The 26,148-nt window shown below is 38.6% G+C and overlaps 2 protein-coding genes across 2 annotated transcripts in view; one reads left to right on the top strand and one right to left on the bottom strand.

Moving 5' to 3' along the window:
- The window catches only part of LOC309654817 (uncharacterized protein), a gene marked incomplete at its 5' end in the record, with an annotated part of 165,772 nt that overhangs the window by 103,029 nt on the left and 36,595 nt on the right, over positions 1-26,148 (top strand). The gene's annotated exons all lie outside the window — the stretch shown is intronic.
- SPTA1 (spectrin alpha, erythrocytic 1) overlaps positions 1-26,148 on the bottom strand; it is a 76,449-nt gene that overhangs the window by 41,480 nt on the left and 8,821 nt on the right. The window contains exons 2-19 of the mRNA XM_082449174.1: positions 25,073-25,198; positions 23,274-23,414; positions 22,333-22,479; positions 20,372-20,505; positions 19,675-19,819; positions 16,959-17,113; positions 15,875-16,010; positions 15,672-15,773; positions 14,048-14,185; positions 13,357-13,467; positions 11,939-12,016; positions 11,638-11,793; positions 10,081-10,285; positions 8,502-8,683; positions 4,533-4,776; positions 3,123-3,245; positions 1,313-1,530; positions 412-504 (exon numbers count right to left, since the gene is read on the bottom strand). Of these exons, the coding sequence (XP_082305300.1) occupies positions 412-504; positions 1,313-1,530; positions 3,123-3,245; positions 4,533-4,776; positions 8,502-8,683; positions 10,081-10,285; positions 11,638-11,793; positions 11,939-12,016; positions 13,357-13,467; positions 14,048-14,185; positions 15,672-15,773; positions 15,875-16,010; positions 16,959-17,113; positions 19,675-19,819; positions 20,372-20,505; positions 22,333-22,479; positions 23,274-23,414; positions 25,073-25,198 (2,634 nt within the window). The remainder of the gene's footprint in view (positions 1-411; positions 505-1,312; positions 1,531-3,122; positions 3,246-4,532; positions 4,777-8,501; positions 8,684-10,080; positions 10,286-11,637; positions 11,794-11,938; positions 12,017-13,356; positions 13,468-14,047; positions 14,186-15,671; positions 15,774-15,874; positions 16,011-16,958; positions 17,114-19,674; positions 19,820-20,371; positions 20,506-22,332; positions 22,480-23,273; positions 23,415-25,072; positions 25,199-26,148) is intronic.

The following is a 26,148-nucleotide window of genomic DNA, read 5'->3' as shown; positions in this document are numbered from 1 at the left end:
ATTATTTTTTATTCATGCTTGCACATGGTAGACATTTAATAAGTGTCAGTATATAAAAAAAAAAACCTAAGAAAGGGAGGAAATAAATCAGGAGGGAATATAAGAGGAGAGATGCAAATAAAAGAAGTAAGAAAAGAAGGAGAATGAAAATATAAAATGAAAAAGGAAAGCAAAAAAATAATATACCAGTGAGTAAATGATAATACTTACTGAGAAATTCTTATAAACTAAATCTCTGTAGGTGCTACAAAGATGCTACAGTGCCTGCCTAAAGATCACAGGACTATTTTCTATTGCAGTTGCTTCCTGGACTATGTAAAGTAAAAACTGGTAACAAAGAGAATCTCCTAATTAATTCCTTTTACTCTGTGGTGGAGAATGTGATTCTTGTCATACCTAAGTCCTTCTTACCTGACAGGCTTCTGCCTGATCCCGAAGAGCTTGCATACTGTTTCCAAAAGCCTTCAGATCCACCAGAAAGGCCTCATGCTTCTTTAGAAGAGCCTGAATTTGTTGATGGGAAGATCATCAGAAGCAAATACAGGAAGAACACTAAGCATCCCTGGGGAGGGTTTCAACTATTGTTTTGTGTTATACTTATTGTCCTAATTCCTGGTACGAGACACTCTCCACCTATAATAAATTTTTTAACTCTAAATCTGCAAGTATCAAGAAAATAAGAGTTAAATGAACAACAATATCAATATATTCGCTTTAGTCAAAATAAAGTCAAATTGCAAGTGTTTTCTCAATGCACATCACAGCTGAAAAAGGATACTGCTGAAAACATTGCTTTGTAGGATTAAATATTGGCATAAGTTTAGATGCCCATGTCAAGTATTTCTAGTGCATAGGGTTTGTGAAATACTATACTGGCTGACCATAGGACAATGAGCAAAACAAAGAAATGGATATAAAGGGTAATTATGACCTTTGAAGTTCTTCTTGCCCCAACGTGTCTGCCTGACTTTATTACAATAAAGTAATTAAGTATATGTTAAAACTATGGTTGGTTTGTGAAATCCCAAGCTCAGTCTGGGAAATTTAGGATGGGACCAAGACAGGCATAGATGTCTGGTCATGCCTTTTTGGGCTTAGATAATCTCTAAGAAATATGGATCTCTGTGGGGTTAGGAAAACGTGGTGTATCTTTTGTGATTTCTGTTAAATAAGGTTATCCCAGCAGATGAAAGCCAAAGGTTATCACTCTGGAAACTCCAAAAAATCTGAGAAAACCTGCAGTTGTCACACAATCTAATCAGGTACTAATTTGGTGAGTACTAGACAATATCCTTCCCTGTGTCCACCTTACCCCAGCTGCTTCTTCATCAGCCCCATAGTTAGTGTTGTCTACTATAGGTTCCCTCTCTCTAATCCATGCTTCTGCTTCATGCAGGTCAGCTAGGTATTGCTGGAACTGGACATTGGCTTCAAGATCATTCTGCCGTCTAGCAGCTCGAGCCTGGAGAGATTCCATATTCTCATTCAAACTCTTGACCCTAGAGGCCACATCTTCTGCAGCAAAGTGTCCTATGGAGTAGTTATAGAAAAGGAGAGTTTTACCCTCATTAATGTCCATTATACTTTAATCCTTTTGGTGACCTGGGAGAGAGAAAGGGAGCCATGAGAATGATGCTGCATGTAGTCAATGTGACATTTCACCTAAGTTCCTGGGAACTGGGATGTCATAAGTGAGATTAAGCATCAATAGATGCTAATGGGGGATAGGGTATATGTGTGGTGGTGAATTGGGTGGTACAATCTCTGATATACAGACTGAAAACAAAATACCTATGTGTGGGTACTGCTCAGAGTTCCAAAAACGTGTATTCTCTAGCTTAAGCAGAAAATTCAGCATATTTTCATTTCTTTTTTTTTTTTTAAATATCAGTGAATTAAAATTCATTCTTAGGATTGTGTTAAGTATGTTTTTTAGAATTTGGTGAACACCTCCACAGATAAACCAAGAAGATACAGTGAAGTGTTGGCAAAAATCAACAAGCAGATTTTCATTTTTGCCCATAAAAGATTTATTACTACAGGAATTGTTCTCCCATCCTAAACAACTAGAAAACAAGACAGAGTGTAAGATACAATGATTTTCAGAAGATAGGCAGAGGAGTGTGACTCCTGAGAGAAGGGAAAGAAATGAGCTATGCCTTATGATTGCCACAGTTTATGCCTGGGGCAGTTTGTAGACTGCAGTGCTGGGGGGACTAGCCCAAATAGAACTAGCAATCACACCATGCTGAGGAGACAGAGATCAGAGTTGGGGGAAGACAAGACAGCTAGAGCTTGTGGAGCAGAGTACTGAGAAGGGTGCTGTACCAGGGATGGAGTTTTGGGGATACACAGAGAGGTCCCATGAAGTATGTGACTGATTACTCCTTTGCACGCATGTGTCAGGAAACTCTTCAAGGGTAAGGAAAAGAAGACTGGAAAGCAGTAGGCCAAAAAACTCCTAAGGTCATATAGAGTTGTGAATAATTAAAATTAGCTCCCACCAAAGTGAAAAGATATTATAATACATGAAGTAGTATCCTCAGAAGGGTTATACCTTAGTAGTGGACTAGTCTCTAAATTAGTTCCAGAATAAAAACTTCCCTGGAAGAACCATAAGAAAGCAGATCCAAGAAGCTCAACGATTGCAAAGCTAAAGAAACAAAGACCACTACACCAAGTTATATTGTAATCAAACTGGCTCAAATTGGTGAAAACCAGTGATAAAAGAGTCAGAGGAAAAAAAGACATTACATACAAAGGAGCAAAGATAATAATGAGAGCAGACTTCTCACCAGAAACTCGGCAAGTCAGAAGACAGTGCAGCAGCATCTTTAAAATGCTCAAAGAAAGACAATATCAGCCAAGAATTTTATATCCAGTGAAAATGTATTTCAAAAATGAAGGCAAAAGGAAGTCTTTTAGACCAAAACAAAAGCCCAGAGAATTTATTATTAGCAGGACTTCACTACAGGAAATGTTAGAGGAACTTCATGTAGAAGGAAAATTATACAGGTAAAAGTATCAACGTAGATAAAGGAATGAAGCCCTAAAATTGAAAAAAAACTTCTCATATATTTGGCACAGTGATGACAGGTCAATTCAATCTGAATCATACATACCTTCCTCTACCATTTTGTTCCCCCTCTCTGTTATCACTTGGATGCGTGGCTCATGGCTGGCAATATTAGCCTGGATGACTTGGTGTCTGTTCAGAAGATTCTTGGAGGAAATCAGGTCCTTGCCTAGAGATAAAAATAATTTCAAGGTCATTGTTATAGTGCACAGAATAGTAAGAAGCTACTGTACTTCTTTTTAACTCTTGGACCTACAAGTTCTTCCCATTGAAGTTCATTAAGTGGGCTTCCTAAAATTTATGCTGTTTGTCTGAATTAACTCTGCTCAGCTTTGTTCTTCCCCTTGCCTCTTTGTACTAAGAAAATGCATTATTCTATAAAAGACAATGAATAAATCACTCTTCTCTTTGGATGACAGGTAGCAAGGCACATAACTCTTCAGCTCAAACTTCCAATAATTTCATGCAACCAATTTTCTTTCAACATACTGTGGTATAAAAAGCAGGATCTTCCACTTGCTTATTTCTATGGATGCCAGAAAGTTATTAAGTCCTCTAAACTAAAAATAACCGTTTTGTAGTTTTCTTTGTAAAGATTAGACAAAACCTACAAAAAGTGCCTCGCTCATTGGTTAACAATAACAAGCACATAATAAATACTATGTACTCTTAATTTCCTGCTTCTAAAGTCCCCAGTTCCAGCTGTCTACTTCATCCTCCCTGTCTCCCATCCACACTTCTACTCTCTTTCCTCCAAATTTTTCTTCCATATACTTCACACTAAATATCTCCAGAAACCCTCTATGCCCGTCTCTCCCTCAAAGAGATCTTTTCTCTTCTAGGATGTTTTCCCAGACAAGCCCCTCTGTTGTCATATGGTCCAGCCTCTCATAGATGTACCCAATACATGTATATTAAGTTTGCATTATATTTATGTGCACTTTTTTTCTGTATTTCAATGCAAGTGTCCTGGCACTAACAATGGTGGACTGATAGATTCCAAAGGAAAGGAAATTATGTACTTTATCTGCTGCTTCACCCCTTTTATCCTTGTAATAGCTCATACATATCCTTGTGATAGCTCCCCTTATAAAAGGGAGCCACTGACAATATAAACAAAAACACTTGTGACCTCAAACACTAACCATGACTGCTCAGCCAAGGACCTTGGCAATAACTTAACTTAGAGCAAGTAGCAAAAAGCTGGTCACTTTAGCTCTTCCCAGAGGCCTTAAATTCATGGCATTCTTCATGTCTGGTTTTAGGAGGTAAACTTCTCAGTATGAATTATTAAAAAATCCTTTTTTTTTTTGGAAAGCAGGAAACATTTTCAAGAGTCTAAGAGGAAAGACCTGAGGGCAAACTTTGCTACTGTATCCCAGATCTCTCAAGCTATCTGCAGACCTTGGTCTTCTCCTTATGGCTCCGCCTGCTCGGGCTGTACGGCTGTACTAACCAAGGTAGGTGGAAGCTGCAGAAGGTTCAGTCTCTTGGATCCAGGCCTCCTCATCCTCTGTGTCTCTGCAGATCTGGTGCAGGAGGAGAAGGTCAACGAGCTTATTCTTCCGGTTGGCCAGTCGCTTTTTCAGGTCTTCAAACCGAGACACCAGGGACTCCTGCCTTGCCCGTATGTCCCCAGCATTGGGATGGCCTATTTCTTCAATATATGCTGCCAGGTCTGTGAGGGTGTCCACCTGGTCCTGAGGAAAAAATAGCATCGGTGTCAGAAAATCCCATCATTCAGTAAAAAAGGATGAGAGTTGGGCATCTGGCATGGAGGGCAGGACGGGGGGTGGGTGGTGATGAGGAGAATCAGCTCTATATGTACTCATGTATAAACTTCTAATCAGTGAAATAGAGTTGGAAAGTTTGCTACACTAAAAACCAATTCTTCAAGCTAAAGGCTATTTATAAGAAAGTAGTTCTGAAACCACGTGTTAGAAAGGACAAAATATGTATAGAGTGTGCCAAAGAAATCAGGGAAACCAGAACTACAAATGCTTGCTTGTTTGGGAGTAGTGATAAATTGAGGCCCCAAAGAAAGCAGCAGGAGGCTTTTTCTATCTCAGTTCCCTTTCCAGCCTCTTTCTCACCCTTTAAAATGATCTGGAACTGTAAATAACAAGGAAGTTTCTGAGGCTTAAGTTTGTTGCATAGCAAGAACTATGCCTATGAGACGAAATGTGACGTTACAAAAACAAATGTCAGAACCTCAGAAAGAGAAATTAAAAGGCCTTTCTTTGGCCACTAACTAATTGTATGAATTTAAGTAAATAACGGTCCCCATTCGGGTCGTATCTGAGAAAGGAGGAAAATAGAAACAGAAGTTTGAAGGATCTTCCTAGAAATAAAATTTTAATTGTATTACTATATGGTAAAATAGATACGAGAGATTTATTTCATCTTTATTAATGAGGTCAACTGTAACTGGTATAGCAGGAGCACAGAACACAGAATTTTTGTTTGTCTGCTTGTTTCATTTTGTTGTTGCAATGGTGGTGGTGGTGATAAGAGAAGTTCTTCAAAAAAATGGATGAGCAGCAGGTATTGGTTTTACTTATTCTATTTTGCCATCCAGTGCTCAACCTACACAGGGTTTGATCTATCTCTTCTTAATTTGGAACAAACCATTGATCATCAATAGCTTCTTAAAATGTATACTCACTTCTCCATAAAGAAATAAAGGCTCCACAAAGAGTTAAAATTAAAATCTCCTACTAGCCAACTGTTCTCATCTCTTAGGACATTTTAACTTTGAAAAACATCATTGTGTAATAGAGTGATTTTCAAACATCATAAATGTCATCATGATTATGGTTCCATTGTACTATTTGAAAGCTAATGTAGTGCAAGATGCTTCAGACTAAAGAGATAGACTTGGCTGCTAGTCAATTGCCATTTTATCCAGCTCTTCACCTATTTTCATAATAGTTTCCTCATCTATATAATAAGGACTTTGGGCTAGAGAATACTCATGATCTTTTCCAGCTTTCATAGTCCGTAGCTAAATTTTTTTTTGCAAGCATGATATCTTAGCCACTACTCCAACTAGGAGTGTAACCAAGGAGAATCCTATGGGGCCTTCCCAGGACAGATCCCTCCCATACCCTCTGTTTTAGCTCCTCTCTGAAGTTGCCAGGTAATAGTATCTGATGCATATTTCCTGAGTTTTTCAGATGCTAAAACCAGCACCAAATGGAAGAAATTAACTAGAATACTTGATGATCGTGAGCACATAGCTCCCAGACCTTCTGGAACTGAAGGATTAATAAGGTTAACTGCCATGTTAGCTCAGCATCAACCGATCAGAGAATTGTGCACGAGCTGATCACATACCCCGCGACACCTCCTCTCTCTCCTGGTCTTTAAAAATGCTTTGCTGAAACCCTTCGGGGAGTTCTGGTTTTTTTGGGCTCAAGTTGAGGCAGGAGATAGATGGCCCCCAGGCTGAACAGTTTCTCCCCTGTGGACAGATACTCCAAAATAGCAGGAGAGAGGAGTTGAACCCTGCCTAGGTAAGAGATTAAAACCACATATTCCTCATTCTTGAAGTCAAGGAGACCTTCCCAACTACACATGTGCAGAAAAGCTCCCTGAAGGTAGAAAGGAAGGGGGCGCTACCCCATAGTAAGTGATGTCAACCTACACATAGGCCTCTTTGTTGGAATCCATCTTTGCTAAGAGATGTGCACGCACACAAGGGAGAACCCTGAGATATACCAAATATAGACTCAGAACCAGGAAAAGCAAGATGATTAGCCAAAGGAAACATGGAAGAAATGCCCCATATTAGTGATTCAAACTATCACGAGGGCGCGACTCTCTCTCTGAGCCCACTTGTGTGTCTATCCACACATACTCATTTTCCTCCTAATAAACACTTTACTTCTCTCTGTGGAAATTCATTTCTACACAGCTGATGGGCCAGGGTCTTGTCACTGGCCACTGGTCCCTGGTTGCCTAGTGGCTAGGATTCAGTGCTCTCACTGCCACAGTCCGAGCTCAATACCTCTCCGGGAACCGAAACCCTGCTCCAAGCTGCTACAGGCTGAGGCATATGAAATCAAAGCCACCCATTCTTGCATGGCCCTGCAATACACCTTTCTCTGCTCCAAACTCCGAGATTTCGGTTTGTTGGGCCTCACTGTGCATTGGGCACAAGAGCTTGTGTTCCATAACAGGAGAACAAATTCCTGGTGATTGAATTTCCAAAATAGGGTCAAACTTTCCAGAATAGGGTCAAATACTCCTACTTATTACATGTTTACACATTCTGTTCCAAACTTTCCAAAATAGGGTCAAACTTTCCAAAATAGGGTCCTAACTTTCCAAAATAGGGTCAAATATTCCTATTTATTACATGTTTACATACGCTGCTCCTCTTCTTTGTATGTTTTTATTTACTTTTCACCAAATCTTTTCTTTTTCCTTCTTTGAAGATCTGTTGCAAACTCGCTTCATCCATGTAGATTTCAAAGCTATCTTTATATGGTTTTCCTAACTCCAGCCTTTTACTTCAAGCTCCATCAAACCATACCTAGAGCTATGTAAGTGACTGGGTTTGTTTTGTTTATTTCTATTTTCTGTAGATTATTCTGTCTTTTCCTTTTAACTAAGAGTAATCAAAGAGCAGACATCATAAAAGTGTATTTTAGCAGGACAAATCAGTGGGACTTTGTAGGGAACAGCAGAATAACTTTTAAATACAAGCTAGGATTCCTGGGATGAGAGATTGAGTCAGCTGGAAGTGGATTTCCACTGAGTTCTCCAGAAACTCACATGCAGTATCTATACTCTAGAAACTCATTGGATAAATTTATTTAAAATAACAGTGTGGTGGGATTTCAGTGGGTAACTCTGAAACTAAGGGCCTAGACATCTGCTTCTTAGTCCTGGCCCTGCTGTTAATTTTCTCTGTGACATTGGGGAAGATACTTCACTTCTCTGGGTTTCAAGTTTCTTAAGAAAAAAAAAAAATGGTACGATTAAAAATATTTTCAAACTTTGAATTGCAGGATGCCAAAATAGAAAGAGGCAATTTTATAAAAACTTTTATTTTACAAGTGAGGATACAGAGATGTGAAAAGGTGAAAAGATACACCAAATATCACAGAACTAGTAAGTGATAAGGCTATATATAAAACCCAGGTTTTTGGATTGAGAGTACAATGTTATATTTACAAGAGTCAATAAAGTCTTGTATCAGCCATGGGGTTCTGACAAAAGACACAAGGCACCCATGAGAAAGGCTGGATTAAAGGAGATATTGGAAAGAGATAGTTGACCAACTAAAAGTTTTGAATTTTTACCTTTGGTTTCCTGCTCTCTCTCTCTTTAATTTTAAACAATAATTACTTATGATCAGTGTGCTCAGAACATATACAGGTGATCTGGCCTATAATTGGCCAAAGAGCTAGCAACAAACCTGACGAGCAGCCATGGCAGACTCCAGGAGGCCGTGTTTCCTGAGCAGATTCTGTATATCAGCCAGACCTTTCCCATAATCCTCAGACTTAGCCTGCCATTCTACCTCCTCCAGCCAGTGCTTCAGGTCTTCTGCATTATTTTCAAATTGCAGTTGCTTGTTAGCTTCATATAACTGGGTCCCTAGGAAAAGATAGGAAGTATAAGACAGGTGTCATAACTGATCCTCATTACATGCTAAAACATGTTACATCAACTTAAGGAGCAATGTAATATTTTGACCCTCCAGTGGGAAAAAGTATAACTGTCTCCCATGTGATTATACAAGAACTTACCATAAATTTGTAGAATTCGGATGGTATTTGTTTTTGAAGATAGTAGTGTTCTCAAAACAAAGATAAACAATTTATTCATTTCTTGTTGAGGTATAGTGCTGCTATGTTAGATTTTAACTATCTTGGGTATTTTCATGTCACTTGTTACTCTCTATTGAGACCTCCTTTTCAAAGGGATTCAAACACAAACACTGCATTTTCTGAGAGAAGTATAAAACTTGGGGTTTGCTCAGTTTGAAATTTTGAAGTGTCTTTTCCTAAATATCTTTCTCAGAACTTTGCTAGGCCCCTCTCTTAGTGCCTGTCCTTCATCACAAACCATGCCCTACAATTTTCTCTTCCAGAGAATATCTTGATTATTCACATTGTTCTCAGCTAAATTCTTTATTCTATGATCTTATAGCAATTATTTGCGTTATTTCTGTGAAGCAATTACTATGATGTAGAGTAGCAGCAACTTCTTATTGTTATAATCAAGTTGAATATTTTTTTTTCCTAAACGAAAAATCAGGATGACATCTGAAAAAATCAGTATGATGTATCTTTTCTATAACCAGGGCAGAATCATGTCTATAGATGATGTTTATAACAAGGGGGATATTGACAGAGAAACTTCATTATTTGTGTTAATTATGACAATTGATTAATTTTCCAAAATAAGAGGTGAAGTTAACTTTAAGTAGAGGCTACTCAAGCAGACATGAGAATTTTCTAAGAGCTTACAACAAAGCCTGAACATTCTCAGATAGGTAAAAAAAAAGCAACAAGTCATCAAGCCCTATTCGTAAGAATAAAATATCATGGGAACATCATATGAGGTGCCAACAATATTTTAATGTCTAATTTTATACCCTGGGCCAGAAAACCTTGTTTCATCTATAGAACCAAAATATGTATAATCTAATTTAAGGACACTAGTTTTAGGTGCATAGCCAATACTGAATTCATGGTATCTGAATATTTATTCAAGAGGAAGAAAAAAGTGGAAAAAAAAGTGAAGAAAACAAAAGTAATTTCAGTTGAAAAGACCTACATACATGAAGAAAACATAAAATTGTGTTAATATATAGTGTGACAAATTTAGGTTAGATTTTTAAATTTCTTGACCAATAGAGGAAGACACAGGGAAGCAAATGAGTAGCATCCCTTCTTATAGAGGTCACTAGGTAAACTCAAGGTGGTAAAGATGAAGAAGGTGGGTTTCAGAATTTAGGAATTCGTTTTCAACAAAACTCTGCTTCTAACCTTTATGTGCTGTAGCCTCCAGCAATTCCGTCCAGAGTTTGGCAACTTCACTCAAACGAACATCCACACTTTCAGAGGCATAATGATTGCTCTCAATCATCTCCTGGCCAGTTTTCTGTAGGTTATTGAGCTGGATCTCGTTAGCTGCCAATTCTTCTTCAAAGACTTGCTGCTTTTGAACCTGGCTCTTCAAGTTCTGTGTATCCTGAGACAAAATGAAAACAATTAAAGAAAACCATTCCTTGAAGAATGAGAGGCAGACATTTTGAGGACAGGAATTTCTTTTCACTATAAATCTAACTGAACTAAGAAGAGGATATAAGGCAGCACTGTCCTAGTCCAAGTATAGAGCCAGAAGAGGCTTAGGAAACTGTGTGACCAATCCCTCCTCTATACAAATGACAGACATGGCTAATCAACCCCTGAATTTATTTCTATTGAGTCTGGATATAGTCTGAAGATCATTTTAAATATGACACCCCATGCAAGCATTTACAATCTATCAGAGCTGTCATGAAAGATGGAGATTATTTTCCATTCCTGTCCTAGTATATGAAACATCTATCCTTTTGTCGCATATACAGAAGATCTGTTTACCCTGCATACACTGGAACCATAACTCCTCAGGAGAACACAAGCACATAGTGCTGAGTTTCCCAGAATGAAAGGTACAGATTAGATGCTCAAAGTTCTATAAAAAACCGTAAGAACAAAAGCATCAGAGGTATACATTTAAGACTAAATGATATCTAGAAAGTAAATACTGTGAATAGATATTGGCCTAGAAATCAAGAGACTAATTCTAGCCCTGATTGTAAATGCAAAAATTTGTGAGTATATATGTGTGTGTGCATAATAGTTTATATTGTGAGTGAAAAATATGTGTTTACACAAGCAGAAGGTAAAGAAACCTATCTATAGCTCAGAGATAATTCAGAAATTTTTCAAAGTCATACAAACTAAGACAGGAGAGGGACAGAATTCAAGCCCAGTTTTTGCCTTCTCCAAAAAGAATTCATGCTTCTACCCCTTATGTTAAACTGCATTCTAAACATTGATTCTTGGCTAACCTTGGGCAACTCACTTCACAATTCAGATCCTTGGTTTCTTCATCTGTAAAATAAGGAGTTGTTCCTTTCCAGCTACAAAACCGTGTAAGTCTATATTATATCAAACCATTAGGTTACTTTTGAGTTCCGCGTAGCTTGAATGTACATTATGATTAGACACAACATTTTCCTACTATAAGTGTGCAGAGGGCAACAGAAAAGGGGATAAGCAGCTAAATAAGGAGAGTTCCTCCCTTCCTCCGTTCTGTTAAGGACCACTGGAAATTGTGCCAGAGAAAAGGGGTGATGGGTAACAGAGTGTAGGAAAACCGGAAACTAGATGTACAGTCTTGGAGGAGTCATTGCCCTTCTCTGAGACTCTGTCTCTCCACCTACAAAAAGAGGCTCACCAGCTGAACGCTATTGTCCTTTCAGTTCCAAGACTAATTCCATGAAATTCAGTCCCGATGAGTATGTCCAGGGTCTGCAGTTTGCAAATCCTGCCTACCTTGTAATCTTCATCATCTGCCAACTTTTTCTTCTTGTTGATCCAGTTCTTTAAGTCATCTGAGTCCTGATACAGTCGCTGCAGAAGCAATGAATCCTCCAGCAATCTGCGTCGAGTGGCAGCCCTTTCACGTAAAGCATTCTGTCGGGCCAACAGCTGCAAAAACCATAAACAAACTCACTGTCAGCAAAATCAAATATGGATACATGAGATTCACTGCCCACCAAGTTTAGCATGCTCTAACACTTTCCCTGATCCCGTGCATAAGCAGGCAGAAGCACATCTGGGACCTTGAACATACCCCATCCCGGATAGCAGCAATGTTCTCTGAATCATAATGGTCATTATCAATCAGTTTGGTTGCAGTCTTGTCTAAGGTCTGGAAAAAAAAAAAAAAAAAGAGTGGTTTTCCTTCAGTGGCCACTGAGTAAGTGGCCCCAGTTTGGCAAGCTGTTTAAAAAGGAAGCATGACAATGTCGGAAGTAGACAAGTTTCAGGGTCAGAAGATCTAGGTCCTACTTCTGATTTCTGTTATAAATTGTATTTCAAAATGTATTGTATCTCAGGCAGGTTAATTACCTTCTCTATGTCACAATTTTTCTTTTTTAAATCTAATTTACAGTAAATGAATCCTGATGTCACTACGAGGTGAATATCTGATCTAGTCTTAAATTTTTAAGAAGAAGCCTTATTGATATAGTCACGTCCAGTGCCACCAGTCTCTATCTACCTATCTATCTATCTGTCTATCTATTCATCCTTCCATCCATCATATATCATATATACTTTTATCTACATCTATATCTCTAGCTACATGGGGAATGGAGTCACAAATTATAGACATGAATTTTTACTCATATTCATTCGTGATTCCCAAAATTGCTAGGGCTCAGGATGGATTAATTGATTGGGAATAGGAAAGTGATCTAAAATAAACAATAGCAGTTTATAAACAGTAATTTATTTTACACGGTTAGCTTTTACCAGTGAAAATCAACTTAACAAGCATATGGACTGGGAATGACCATATTAAGCTCTGTATTGACTGAAGACTAACAGAGAGGACTTGGAATTTTGTTGTTAGTGTGGTTGTTGCTGCTGGTGGTGGTATACATGCATACGTACAAGTTTAAAGTCAGCACTGTCCTAGGGAACATACAGTAGATTGGACAAATAAAGTCTTCTTCACACTTCTCTGAGACTTGCTTATGTATTGACATAAGACATTTTCTGGGACATTGTACTTACAGTTCACAGGAAGACTATAGTTGCATTAAATAAGAAACATATAGATGAAGATATACAGGAAAAAGTAGATACTACTTAGATATCTAGATATTACTAAAGAAAACCAAATGGAGATATTATTGGAGGGGAATAAATATAAAAAGTAAATAATACATTCAAACTTTTAAGTTATGATTCTATGTCAGATATGGATCCAATAGTTTCTATTTATACTGCAGAAAAAAATAAGACAATCATGCACTTCATCAGAAAATATAAATGGCTCAAAATCATTAAAACTTTCTAAATATGTTTTGTGGAATAGAAATGTATTGATAAAAAATGGGTATGATTATTTTTCTGGATGTTTTCTCTTTAAAGAACAACCCTCATGTTATGTCTGACAGGTATGAGTGATTCTAAGGATTGGTATTTTATGAGATGATATATACAAACATAAGGCCAATACCCAAACCAGGGCCCATTGCTTACTGTGATCTTCTCCTCCTGGGCAGTAAAGGCTTCCTCAAAGTCATCATGCTTCTGAAGAAGGGCTTCAACACTGCCCAAGGAGTTTCCCAAGTCCTCATTTTCCAGGAAGGCCTATACAAGACAGAAAGATACATCCCAGCTGTACCTCACTGGTGAGAAACATTCCCTTTAGAATATCTCTGAGAAAGGAGTAAGGAAGGAGGTGAGGGGAATAGAGAGCAAGGTGGGAATTAGCACAAAGTAGGAGAGGAGATAGAGGCTAACATTTAGCAGCAGGAGCTTGAGTCCCTTCCCAATCTTCTCATACAACTTTATCACTTTTGTCTCTGTGTCTGAACCAACCAATCTAGGCACAATTCTGAGATCTCAAATACTCAAGAGGACCACTCACCTCCTCCAGGAAATCTCTCGTTAACCCTGCCTGACTCATTACGTTTTCTCTTGCTGAACTCTTAACAACAACACCTCATGTTCAGTAGAGCTTAAAGACTCTGTTTTGTATTTAGGTATTTTTCTGTGCATTTGTCCACGAGGGAACTTCAAGAGCCCCACAGAGAGGGCCAATCTTTTCTCCTCCTTGTGGCTCACCCTCCAGTTCCCAGGTGAACTGAAGTGGTTGTAAGGGTGTTGATAGTAGTAAGTAAGGAGAAGGAGAAATGGCTTCTGGACACTTTCTGAGCCCCTTTGTTACCTCTTGTCTACTCATCCAACTGTCCACTTGCTCACTGTCACGGTAGAAGAGGTGCAGTTCCAGGCACTGCTCATACTGCTGCCAACGCTTGTCCCACAGTTCCAGCAGAGCATCCCAATGGGAGGTAAGTGCTGCCATCTTTGGAAAGGAAGAGATAATGTGCCAGGAAGATATTAAATTAATTTATTTTATCCTATATTCACTGAGCATCTAATAAATGCAAGGCTTTTTGAAGGATACAAAAATGAATAGGAAATGGGCTTTTCTCTTAAGGCTGCAACATCTAAGTGAATCACTGTAGTATAGGAAAAACGGGATAAATACCATAACAGAGGTACACCACACTTAATATGTATAAATAAAGAAGAAAAGATTAATTCTGATTCGAAGAACCAGGGAGTAGAAGTATAGAAAGTATTGTATCAAACAAAGATTTGAAGGGCAGGGAGGTGTGGATCAGGATTGTAAGAGGACATAATACCCCAAGCAAGTAATTACTCCAAGTAATCATTAGATTATATTAAGTGCTCCAGAGGAAAGTGCAATATCTTAAAAAGGTAAACATTTAATGAAATTCAAGTTTATAGGGCACTTAAATGATCAGATTGAGAAGTTTGCATTCTATTCCAAAAGCAAATAAAAACCATCACGGTGAAAGTGACATTCTCAAACTCATAAAAGCCTCTGTTTCTGCCCAAGCATCTGCCCAAGAAATTCCAGCTTATTAAACAGGTGCTGTGTTAACTCCATTAAAAAGACAGTAACAATTCTCAGAATCCCAGGATAATAGGTAAGTTTTCAAGGATTTAGGGTCCCACTATTCCTTTGGCAGGAAATAGTTAAAAATAAAAATCCGTATTATAATTTTCCCATAGAGTTCTTGATGAACTGAAAATACGGTCATCTCAACCTTCATCATATAGCACTGGGGGCTGTGCTTGGAATCTAATGATATGCAAAGAGCCTGCAAATCTTATTTCAGTTGTCATCCCAAGGAGTTCCTGTGACTCTGTGACTGGAGTAAAATGTCTCAGGGATCAAGAGGTTTAGCTGAGCCCTTGGGATCTAGGAGGTTAGGATGATGGCAAACCTGAATCTTCATTCAGTGGAATTCTGAGTGTTTAAAGCTTTCCTGTTGCTTAATGGAGACTTGAGAAACACAGATATAGGAAAATCAGTTTGATTTGAGGTTGTATAGAGGAGAGAAGAAAGGGAGCCATGTGCCAGGAACCATACTAGGTACCTTAGGGAACCCAAAGATGAATAAGGTGTAGCCCTCAAAGAATTCACAATCTAGAGATGAGCATTGGAAAGTGATAAAACAGAGCACATGTGACAAGGCAAGATGGTATGGAGGTTTCAAATTAGGTAGAAGGTAGGTGATGAAATTAGTTAGGTTGATGAAGTAATGTCTCAGAGGTGAGGAAGCACACATCAAGTCCTGAGAACTTCAAATGCCTCAAATTAGCTAAAGCAACATATGAAGGAAGCAGGGTGATATTTGGGCCCATATTAAGATGTTTATACATCTCCTGTCCTCTTTCAGAGATTGTCATATTAGTATGGGATTAAGTGAAGGCTTAATATGTATCAAAATTTCACAAATTCTGTTAAACTAGATTACCTTATCCATGACTTCGTCAGATGCTTCATGATTGGCATCCAGCAGGGCTCGACCAGTCTCATTAGCAGATTGAAATCGGTCATCATAAGAGTCAATCTCATTCTGTGGTCACGAGACAAAATGTTTTAAACTGCAGCAAGAAACCTTCTGGCATTGTTGGAAACCGCCCTCTTCCTCCTACTAGGGAGGCCTTTCCTCTCTACCTTATGCTGCTGATGCCTGTCCAGTAGGGCTTCCCCACCAGTCACATCTGTGGGCAGCTCATCAGCATTGATCAAAGCAGTCTTCTCCTTCATCCAGCCTGAGAGCTCATCATAGTCAGATAAGAACCTCTGGTACCTGAGGGAAAGGTAAGGGAAAAGACAGGAAGGAAGAACCAGATACAAATGGACTTTGAACAAAGAGTCAGGGTTGGGTTGGGCTAAGATGTACAACATGCGCCTTGCCCTAATCCTACACCTCCAATTCCTCTGATGTACTTCCTATTCCTTTAGCAGTGCAGGTTGTAAATCCTTCACTCCAGGTTATGTATTCCTAGGGCAGATGTGTCACTGTGTGATGAAGCACTTGGACGTGACATCTCCAACATCACAAAGTCACATCCCAGATGCACTTGAAGTAGAATAAAGTACTCACAAGGAGGCCAATAAATAAGGACATAACATAACCAACAGGAAGCCTAAGGGACGACTAGAGTTAGGGTTAGGAGCCCTCATGTATTTTAGTTCACCCTTCACCATACCAGTAAAAACAAAAACTACAAAAAAAAAAGATTACCTATTCAAAGAAATCAAAAGCTCACCAGTTCATTTTAAATCATATCAATAAGATAAACACTATTTCCTCGTGATTTAATAACTAATCATAAAAATTAACTACTGAAATGATGTCCAGGTGTTTTGTAAGCTGACCTACATTCAGGAAATAATTCTAGATTTATTTTGTGTTCTTCAGCTTGCAAATTAATTCCAGTTCCTTAGCTAGGGCCAGGATTTTGACATGTTTCTTCAGCTAATTTTTCAGCTCCATGGACCACTTCATAGCTTCTTACAAATGTACAAACAGAGGAAAACAGGAAGGGTACAGGTGAAAGGAGGTGTCACGCTGAGGATTATATCAGCCTGCAAAGGACTTCTCCTGGCAAATTAAAATTTCTTTTGCCTCTACTGAGCAAGCAGGAGGGTTGGGTCACTCATTATTTTACTCCTTTCACTCTTTTATTTCTGCTTTTGATGTTATACTTTGACCTAGAGATAGGTAAAACAATAGAGAAGAAGGATTTCTCACCTATAAGAAGCCTGCAGCTTTTCATATCTGCTGGTAGCCAAGGTGCGAATGTGTCCCCAGTTGGAGACCAGATCCTCTTTCATCTGCTGGATCTGCGCTGCATCTGAAGGATGGGAAATCTTCAACTTGTCTGCTTTGGCACATAACTCCTTCACCTTTGGGATGAAAAAGAAACCTAGTATGTGAAGGTGGGTCAACTGTATGGTGATGGATGGCAACTTTGTAGTATATACGGATGTCTAATTATAATGCTGTACATCTGAAACTTATATAATTTAAAAAAAGAAAAAAGAAAAAGAAACACAGTGGGAAATCCAAGCATTCTGGTCCTCTTGGCAAAGTTTTATGGGAAGAATGTAACATAATAATCATAAGAATTAGAATAATTTATTAGTGCTTTTATATTGATATATTTATATTAATATACTCATGTAACTATATTAACAATAATAATTTACTGATTACTTTTTGTCTCTCATTGTGCTAAGCACTTCATATGCATTTTCTTGTTTTATAGTCTTCCTTTAATAATACTGTGAGGCAAAACTATTCTTGTTCCCCTTGTATGTGAAAACTGTGAGGTTGAGTATTTTATTTGCCCAAGGTCATTGAGCTAGTCAGTGTCAGAAGCAATGTTTAGACATACATCTGTCCTTCATTACCCTCTATACTAACTCCATAAATATTATTGTGGGAATCAGAAAGACATTTCTGCCAAGGAAAATTTCTGCCAAGAAAATTTCAGTAATGCCAGGCCGTTTTGAGCACAATTCTTGAAGAGCAGGCTTACTAGGGCAAATTCCACATGTTACCATTAGACCTTCTACTATACCCAACTGTAATTAGGTGTTGTCTAGGACTTGAGATTTCATTATCATTATTCATTAAATCATGGTATTTTATCATCCATAATTAGAAAAAAAAAAAAAAGACCAAAGAGGAAAAATGAGGAAGAACAAAAGAAGTAGAATGGTGAAATCATTTTCAGAAACTGGACCCAGGGACAGAGCTATGATTAAAGCATAGCAAGTAGGGATCTTCCTGTGGGCTGACTCCACTGTAGAAGCTCAGGCATAATTAGTTTAAGTTATGGTTAAGTTGTGACGGGAAGAAGTAAGAATGGGAATCATTCAAGAAAACAGGCTTGCTCCAATTTCTAGTGTGTTTATACCTACTGTAGGTATAGGAACTGGGGTTTTCCAGTTTCCAGAAGAAAACCCAAAGGTGGGTTTAGTAATTTTTTTTTTTTTAACATCTTTATTGGAGTATAATTGCTTTACAATGATGTGTTAGTTTCTGCTTTATAACAAAGTGAATCAGCTATACATATACATATATCTCCATATCTTCTCCCTCTTGCATCTCCTTATCCCACCACTCTAGGTGGTCACACAGCACTGAGCAGATCTCCCTGTGCTATGCAGCTGCTTCCCACTAGCTGTCTATTTTACATTCGGTAGTATATATAAGTCCATAACACTCTCTCACTTTGTCTCAGCTTATCCTTCCCCCTCCCTGTGTCCTCAAGTCCATTCTCTACATCTGCATCTTTATTCTGTCCTGCCCCTAGGTTCTTCAGAACCATTTTTTGTTGTTGTTATTGTTTTTTTAGATTATATATATATGTGTTAGCATACGGTATTTGTTTTTCTCTTTCTGACTTACTTCACTCTGTATGACAGACTCTAGGTCCATCCACCTCACTACAGATAACTCAATTTCATTTCTTTTTATGGCTGAGTAATATTCCATTGTATATATGTGCCACATCTTCTTTATCCATTCACCTGTCAATGGACACTTAGGTTGCTTCCATGTCCTGGCTATTGTAAATAGTGCTACAATGAACATTGTGGTACACGACTCTTTTTGAATTATGGTTTCCTCAGGGTATATGCCCAGTAGTGGGATTGCTGGGTTGTATGGTAGTTCTATTTTCAGTTTTTTAAGGAACCTCCATACTGGTCTCCATAGTGGCTGTATCAACTTACATTCCCACCAACAGTGCAAGAGGGTTCCCTTTTCTCCACACCCTCTCTAGCATTTATTGTTTGTAGACTATTTGATGTTGGCCATTCTGACTGGTGTGAGGTGATACCTCATTGTAGTTTTGATTTGCATTTCTCTAATGATTAGTGATGGTGAGCATTCTTTCATGTGTTTGTTGGCCATCTGTATATCTTCTTTGGAGAAATGTCTATTTAGGTCTTCTGCCCACTTTTGGATTGGGTTGTTTGTTTTTTTGTTATTCAGCTGCATGAGCTAGTAATGTGTTTTAACTGTCTGAGTTTATTATAAAAGGGGAAGAAGAAGCTTACTCCTTTTTTGACTGAGTGAAGGACAAAAAGAAACAAGGTTCAGTTCCAACAGGAGAAAGCGTAATTAGATAAAAGAAAAGACTCTCTGGCCATAGGATACTGAGTGAGATTAGGAAACCATTCCTGAAGCTATCTATTTTGGTTTAAATTATGAAATATATTACAAAAACATAAGCATATATAAAACATATATGTATATTTAAATAAAAATAATTAAATAAAATAAGAGATATCCAAGATTCATGTAAAAGTTATAAATTAGAATAAGGAGGTATATTCAAGTGGCACAAAATATCTCCTTCATTGAAATAGTGAATTTACTGTGTCCTATGGAGACGAGATGAACACCAAATGCCTCTTCTAGCTCAAGGGATTAGCCATTCCTCCAACAGGCTTACCTTGTCATTCATGACTGCAAGGTTCCTCTCAAGTGTCTTGTGACTGTGAAACAGTGCCTCAGAGCTCACAAGGTCTTTGCCATAGTCCTCAGAGGTGACTTGAGGCTCCTTCTCCTTAATCCACTGGATGGCTTCAGTCACATCCCTGTCAGACATCTCCATGAGCTCCAGCAAAGGAAGAAGGCAGGCATTCCAGGGTAAACAGCACACAGCAAGGACCAGTCTAGCTCACTCAGTCAGAAATTACCCTATCTTCCCCCACACTAGCAAAAAAGTAGTGTAAAGTGTTCTTGCTTTTAATGGTTTCCATTGAGAGTTAGAGACTTGGGCATCCTGACAATTGAGCCTCCGGATATACTTCCTATACCTGGGTCAGCTCTTCACGAATGTCCTTCTTCCCAACTTCACCCTCCATTCCCTTCCAGTTCTTAATCTGCTTTTCTTGCCTCTGCAGAGCTTCCATCACTAATTTACCAGTGCTATTTGTATTGCTTTAAGCTCCATTAGACACATACTTGGCTATAGAGTGGGTCACAATTTTCTTAACTACTCTCTCCCTTGTTGTCTTAAAGGCAAGCACATGAGTTTCTTTTTTTAGAGGTATTGGCCACTAATTGCTAACAGTAGACAGAGGCTAACACAAATAACAAACATGGTGCTATTGCAGTTTCCTACAGTTCATTGGTGAGATTCCTACCTTCTGAATCGCTGGAGGTCTGCAGAACTGGACAGCATTTTCTGTCGTTGGAGAGCCAGACCATGGAGCCGCTCCCAGGCTGCATTCACTTCCTCCTGCTTTGACTGAATCAAGGGCAGCTCAGGATGCTTTTCCTGTGGGAGAAAGTCAATGCTGGACTAATGCAAAAAATCATTTAAACACTTCTTATTTCACATTGGTCCATACTTTGTCAGAAGTGGAGGATGGCCATTTAGCCAGATATTACACTTCACCTTAGCCCTGCTCCCTAACTCTTACTTGATCCACATCACCAAAATCTAGAAAACCAAACCGCCAGATATTGTATCTTTTCCCCACAGCTCCAGACTAGCCTACTAACACAGGTTGTCCAACCTCATTATTTTCAGAACTCCATCATGTTGATGATGTCTGCTAACTCCCCTCAAGATCCTGGAAACCAAGGAAAAGAAGAGAAAATTCCCTTTGTGAAATCTGACTTAATTTTTCAAAACCCTAATACTGTGTGTCTTGGTTCTTTTGGGGTCCTGATACCTTTGAGAATCTAATGAGAGCTATTTCCCTCTTTGCAGAATTATACAGACATGCAGATAAACTTAATTTTGCAGAAAACTTCACACATTTTTGCAAACTAACTGAAGCAATGAGATTTATGAATACTAGATTAAACTAGCAGCATCAGCCCATTTTGATACTTGACAATTTTGAGTAGTTCCCAAATGCCCAAGTCTCCCTACTCCTCCTATCCCCGTTTATTCCCATTTCCATTTCTATTTTGAAGCCTCATCGGATTGAATTTTCTGCTTCTCCTTCCTTGCTTATAAATAGAAATGATATTCTACGAGCCCCAGCACTTAGGCATCAAGAGGCCTTTCAGCTTCTGTTCTTACCTTCTTGGAACACATAAAAAAGCATGATCTACTGAAAGATGAGAGAGCATATGGAGAAAACCTTCATTTTCCTTGCTAAATCTCCAGACATGGGAGCAAGGCCATTTTAGACCCTCTACCCCAACTGACTAATTGTATAACTGCAGTTACTTAAGAATACCAGGTGAGATCAGCAGAATAACCCAGCTGAGCAGCTGAGTCACTGAATCATGAATCAGTGAATCTGATTCACTGAAAAAAATAGGTTGTTTGTGGTAGTTTGGTAGATAGTAATAGCTAACTTAAAAATCTCCACAATAAGAAAAAGGTGATAGAGGGAGAAAATTTGGGGACTGTTGGAAACGTGGCCTGGAAAAAAATTGAGAAATATGTTATTTTCCCCTACTCCAGTACCCATTCATCCTAAAATCTTGGTTCTATTAACACAGAAACATCATTCCCATTATAAAGTTGCAGTGATAATGAAACCTTAAATGGAAAAGCATGATAGCCAACTGTTAGAATTTCTAATTCCTTCATGTACATATAAAATCAGACTGACTTCCCAGTTCTCACATATGTTAGGATTATTGATTCACACACTGAGTTTTTAGATGCCCAGAAATTAAAAACTTATTTAAGCACTTAAGAAAATGAAGGTAAATCTGCCTCCTTTTCCCTTCCCCCCAAAACACAAAAAAATTAGTTTAATGATATCATATATATTATGATAGCCCACCATTATTTTATATTCTTTGCCACTTTATTCTGGTTCCTCTTCATGAAGAAAGAGTGCTTCATAAATTTGAGAAATCAATGTACTGCATGGTGCAGGAGTAACCCCATTGTGGATTGAATTCCTTTATGTAAACACATATACACTCACTCACTCACATCTCCATTTCCGTGGACTGGCAAGGGATAAATTCAGAAAGGAAAGGAAACTGCTCCGGGCATGTTGCTCCAGGGACAGGCATACCTCTGCTTTCTCACAATGTCCTATATCTTTCATGTCCCATCTACTAATGGCCAGAGAGTCTTCTTGAAGATTAAACCCTTTCCCTGGCTTGGCTCTCTTGTTCCCCACCTCACCTCAGCACACTCATTGGCATATTGGTTCACTCCATTCACTCTCTCCTTTCGAACTGCCAGATCCGCTTGGAAATCTTCAAACTTCTTATGCAGAACCTCTGTGCGCTCCCAGTCCTCACCCAGCTCCACTGATGTCACTATAGCCTCCTGTAGACAGAGAAAACTCCGTTAAGTCACCCATAAACATTTAGGAATTCCTGCAGGTCAAATGCCCAAAATCCTTGCTCACATTCCCAGGATAACTCAGAAGTAGATACTGGTGGAACTTGGGAGAACCCTTCAGGAAAGAGCCAGAAGCAGCAGTGTATTTCCTGAGGTGGCATTCTGGCCCAGGGAACAGTGGTCTTTGGGGTAATTCTTTGGAGAGACCAGAAACATTGTTGGCAAAAGCCCCTGGGAACAGCCTTTTGTGTTTTGGAACATGAAAAATAAATTCATCCTGGTTCTACTCAATTCAACATATTGAGCATTTACAAAAGTATTGTGCTATGCACTTGCTTGTGTAAATGTTCAGTCCTAACTATAGGATTATTCTTTAAGTATGTAGAAAATAAAAACCTCCCTAGTTATAGGTACTGAGAGACAAAGAATTAGGGAAAGAACTGCAATGCTCTAAGCTGGACACAGAGTAAGAGCGAAAATCTAAGAGTGAAGGCTCATGGAAAGTAGAATGGGGACAATCCTAGATCATCTTTCAATGCAGTTTTTGTGTAAGTCTTGCCTTCTTCATATTCAGATGCATACATTTAGACTTATCCCCCTACAATGTTAACTACCTCCAGAATACCCCTAAATCTTTGCCAATATTCCTCTTTCTTCCAAGGAACTAAGCCCAGGAAGAGACATCCTGACTTCTTTATGAAAGGTCTGCATTAAATGGCTATGGGATGTCCGGGGCAGATGGATGGGAAGTCCTATATGTATACTGTTTGGACCTATACCTTGTCTCCAATCCACTCCAAGATGTCAGCACACTCCTGTAAGTACTGCTGAAGCTGCAGGGCTCGCAGCAGCAGGGTGCCCTTCTCTTGAGTCAGCTCCAGCAGCAGGTCCCACAGGTGGCTGAGTTCCTCCAGAAGGACCTATGGGGAAAGTAAAACAACTCAGGCACAGTACCTGCTGTGGAGCAGCAGGTATAGACTCATAAACCTGTGCAGAGAGGGACCTGGATAAAAATCCCTCCTCCCCTTCACTTGGACATTAATTGAGCAAAAGATATTTAAAGGAGGAAATAGGACATGTATGTGAATAGCAATTAAACCATATGATCTTCCATAATAGAAAAAACTTAAAAATGTTTTGGGGTTTTAGAGGATGAAGTGATTACAGACAATAAGACAGGATAGAATAAGAATTCATGAAAGAGTGCTCATTTGAATTGGACCTTGAGGGATAGGTAGAATTTTGATAGGTAGACAACGGGCAGAGGGTGTTCAAAGTACCGAAAAAGGCATAGAAAAAACTTAGCATGGACTGTTTGTCAGAAAGGATAAGAGTTACAACGTTTTTCTGACTTATAAAGGAAATAGTGGTACCAAAGCAATGAGAATTTGGGAGTATATAGTTGAGGGCCCTAACGCCAAGTTAGCTTAGAAGACCAGATTTTACATATACTGTAAAATTGAAGGTGTCATATATGTTATGCCTTCAAGATTCTTGTATCTTTCAACTACTTCATGGCCCTAAGGTAACATGTAACATGTAAACCGCATTCATCTCTGCATCCTGCCGTGGTACAGACTGATATAGCCCCAGTGATTCTGATAGATGTGAAGATGTTTCAAACATTTCTCAAATGTTTTAATTAATGTAAGGGATTGGTTTTTGTATAAATTATACAAAATGATTTCTATTTTATGAAAATAAATAAAATTTGAGATTTTCTTGTTACAGAGTCTTCTTTCTAATAAGGTTTATTGTGGTTAATGTCTGTATCGCCTGACCATGTTTTGTTGACAGCAAAGCAAGCTAGAATTTGTATGCTAAATATGGAACTACAGCCCTAATTTTTAAATATAAAACAAATTTGTTTTGAATTTTTTTTTAATATTTAAACAGTAAAATAAATCACTTATACAAAAAAGAACCTGAATTGACTGTATCAACACAAACTTGTTGGAAGAGTATATGAATTAAGTTAGAAAAAAAGCTGATACATTAATAATGGGTTCCATAGTGGTGGTGATCTTCAGTCTTCAGGGTTTAGGGAAGACAAGGGATTTTAGGAGGTTTTTTTTCCCCAAAATGAACAAATGAGAGGGTATGGAGGACTACAATAGTAGTCATAGTATATGGGCTGTGAAGAGAAAGAGGCATCATAGACAAAGGGAGAAAGATTTCGGAGAAGATTCAAAGAAAGAGCATCCCTTGTTTAGAGAGTTTAAGGGACAAGGACCCTGAGGTTAGAAGAACTAAGTAGAAAGGACATTTCAGAAAACCAATTCATCTGGGTTGAAGTGGGTTTGATCTTGAGCCACCTATACTGTGGTGGCATAAGCAGGAATGTCATGCTATTTGATGACAGCTTTGTATCATAGCTCTTCTCCCCACTCCAAGGAACACTAGGACATCCCATCATTTTTCCTGCCCCAACCCAAGTAAAAGATATAAGGCAGTACCATGGTTCCAAGCCAGTTATATCAAGGTTTATACCTGTTGTAATCAATTAAAACTCTGATAACATAATCAACATAATAACTTAATTATAAACATCTCTCACAGAGCCCTGCCATAAATTTACCTTGGTGTCCTCATGGGCAAAATGCCCCTCAGGAAATCGAACTTTCCTGGTTTCTTCCAGCTCAGGAATGACCCTTGATTTTGCTTGCACCTCTGCTTCAAAGGATTCATGCTTCTGATATTTCCCCTGAAGATTAGAAATCAGAGTTTATGGCTAATGCAGCCTGGTCTCCCTGGAAGGGAGGTTCTTTTATTCCTCTTCTTTCTTGCAGTCAGAACTACTTGTTTCCCAACCTAGATTAAGTGATAACCTATGACCATATCTGGAGGAGTCCTATCCTAAAAGAAGTGGTGGTGGCACCACTGCACTTAGGTTTTCAAAGGGTCCAAGGCTCAATGTCCAGGACCATAGAGGAAGTTTTTTTCCAGTCCCCACTGCCTTCGAGGAATTTCCAGTAAATATTATTTTAAATTCTCAATTGCCTTCTGTGGAAATGAAATAATGTAACACAGAGTTTTTCCTCTTCAGAAAAGAGGAACTAAATGTTACTGAAAGTAGTGAAGAATGAGGAAGATGACCATGGCAGCAATGGCTTTTTTCTTTAATTGAGAGGTTTTTGCATGCCAGATTATGCTTTTGCTGTCATATATAAATTGATCCATTTAGTAGATAACACTTTGTTCTTGTTCCAGGTGCTTCCTCTCCAATATCCATTGCATATTTTAGGCATGCAAGCCTTTCTTCTGATCCTGACTGTGCCTCTTTCTATAACATTGTACAAGTAGGAATGGGAGCTTCCACCAAAGCTCTCCACCTGACACCTCTCATTTGAACTTAACAAGAGGCATGAATAGTCATTTGGGAAAAACCCTGGTTAAATCATATCTTTCTGAGGAGAGCGAAGAGCAGTTGTTTCAGAAACATTGATGTCTCTTCACCTCAATTACATCCTTAATGTCACAAAATATTGAAATCACATAGTGTGTCATAAATTCTTTGAATTCTCAGTGTTTGGCCCATGGGTTAACTTCAGAATGAGTTTATAAAGTATTATCTAGAATGAGTTCCCTTTGTAAATAAGACATTGAGGCTTAAGGAGTTGAAGACGTGCTATTTAAAGACAGAATTACAGTCCC

Source organism: Balaenoptera physalus (genome assembly GCF_965194825.1).
Source record: "Balaenoptera physalus genome assembly, chromosome: 1".
NCBI classification, from domain to species: domain Eukaryota; kingdom Metazoa; phylum Chordata; class Mammalia; order Artiodactyla; family Balaenopteridae; genus Balaenoptera; species Balaenoptera physalus.
The sequence above is the reverse complement of the archived record's forward strand: the minus strand, read 5'-3'. Positions and strand labels throughout refer to the sequence as shown.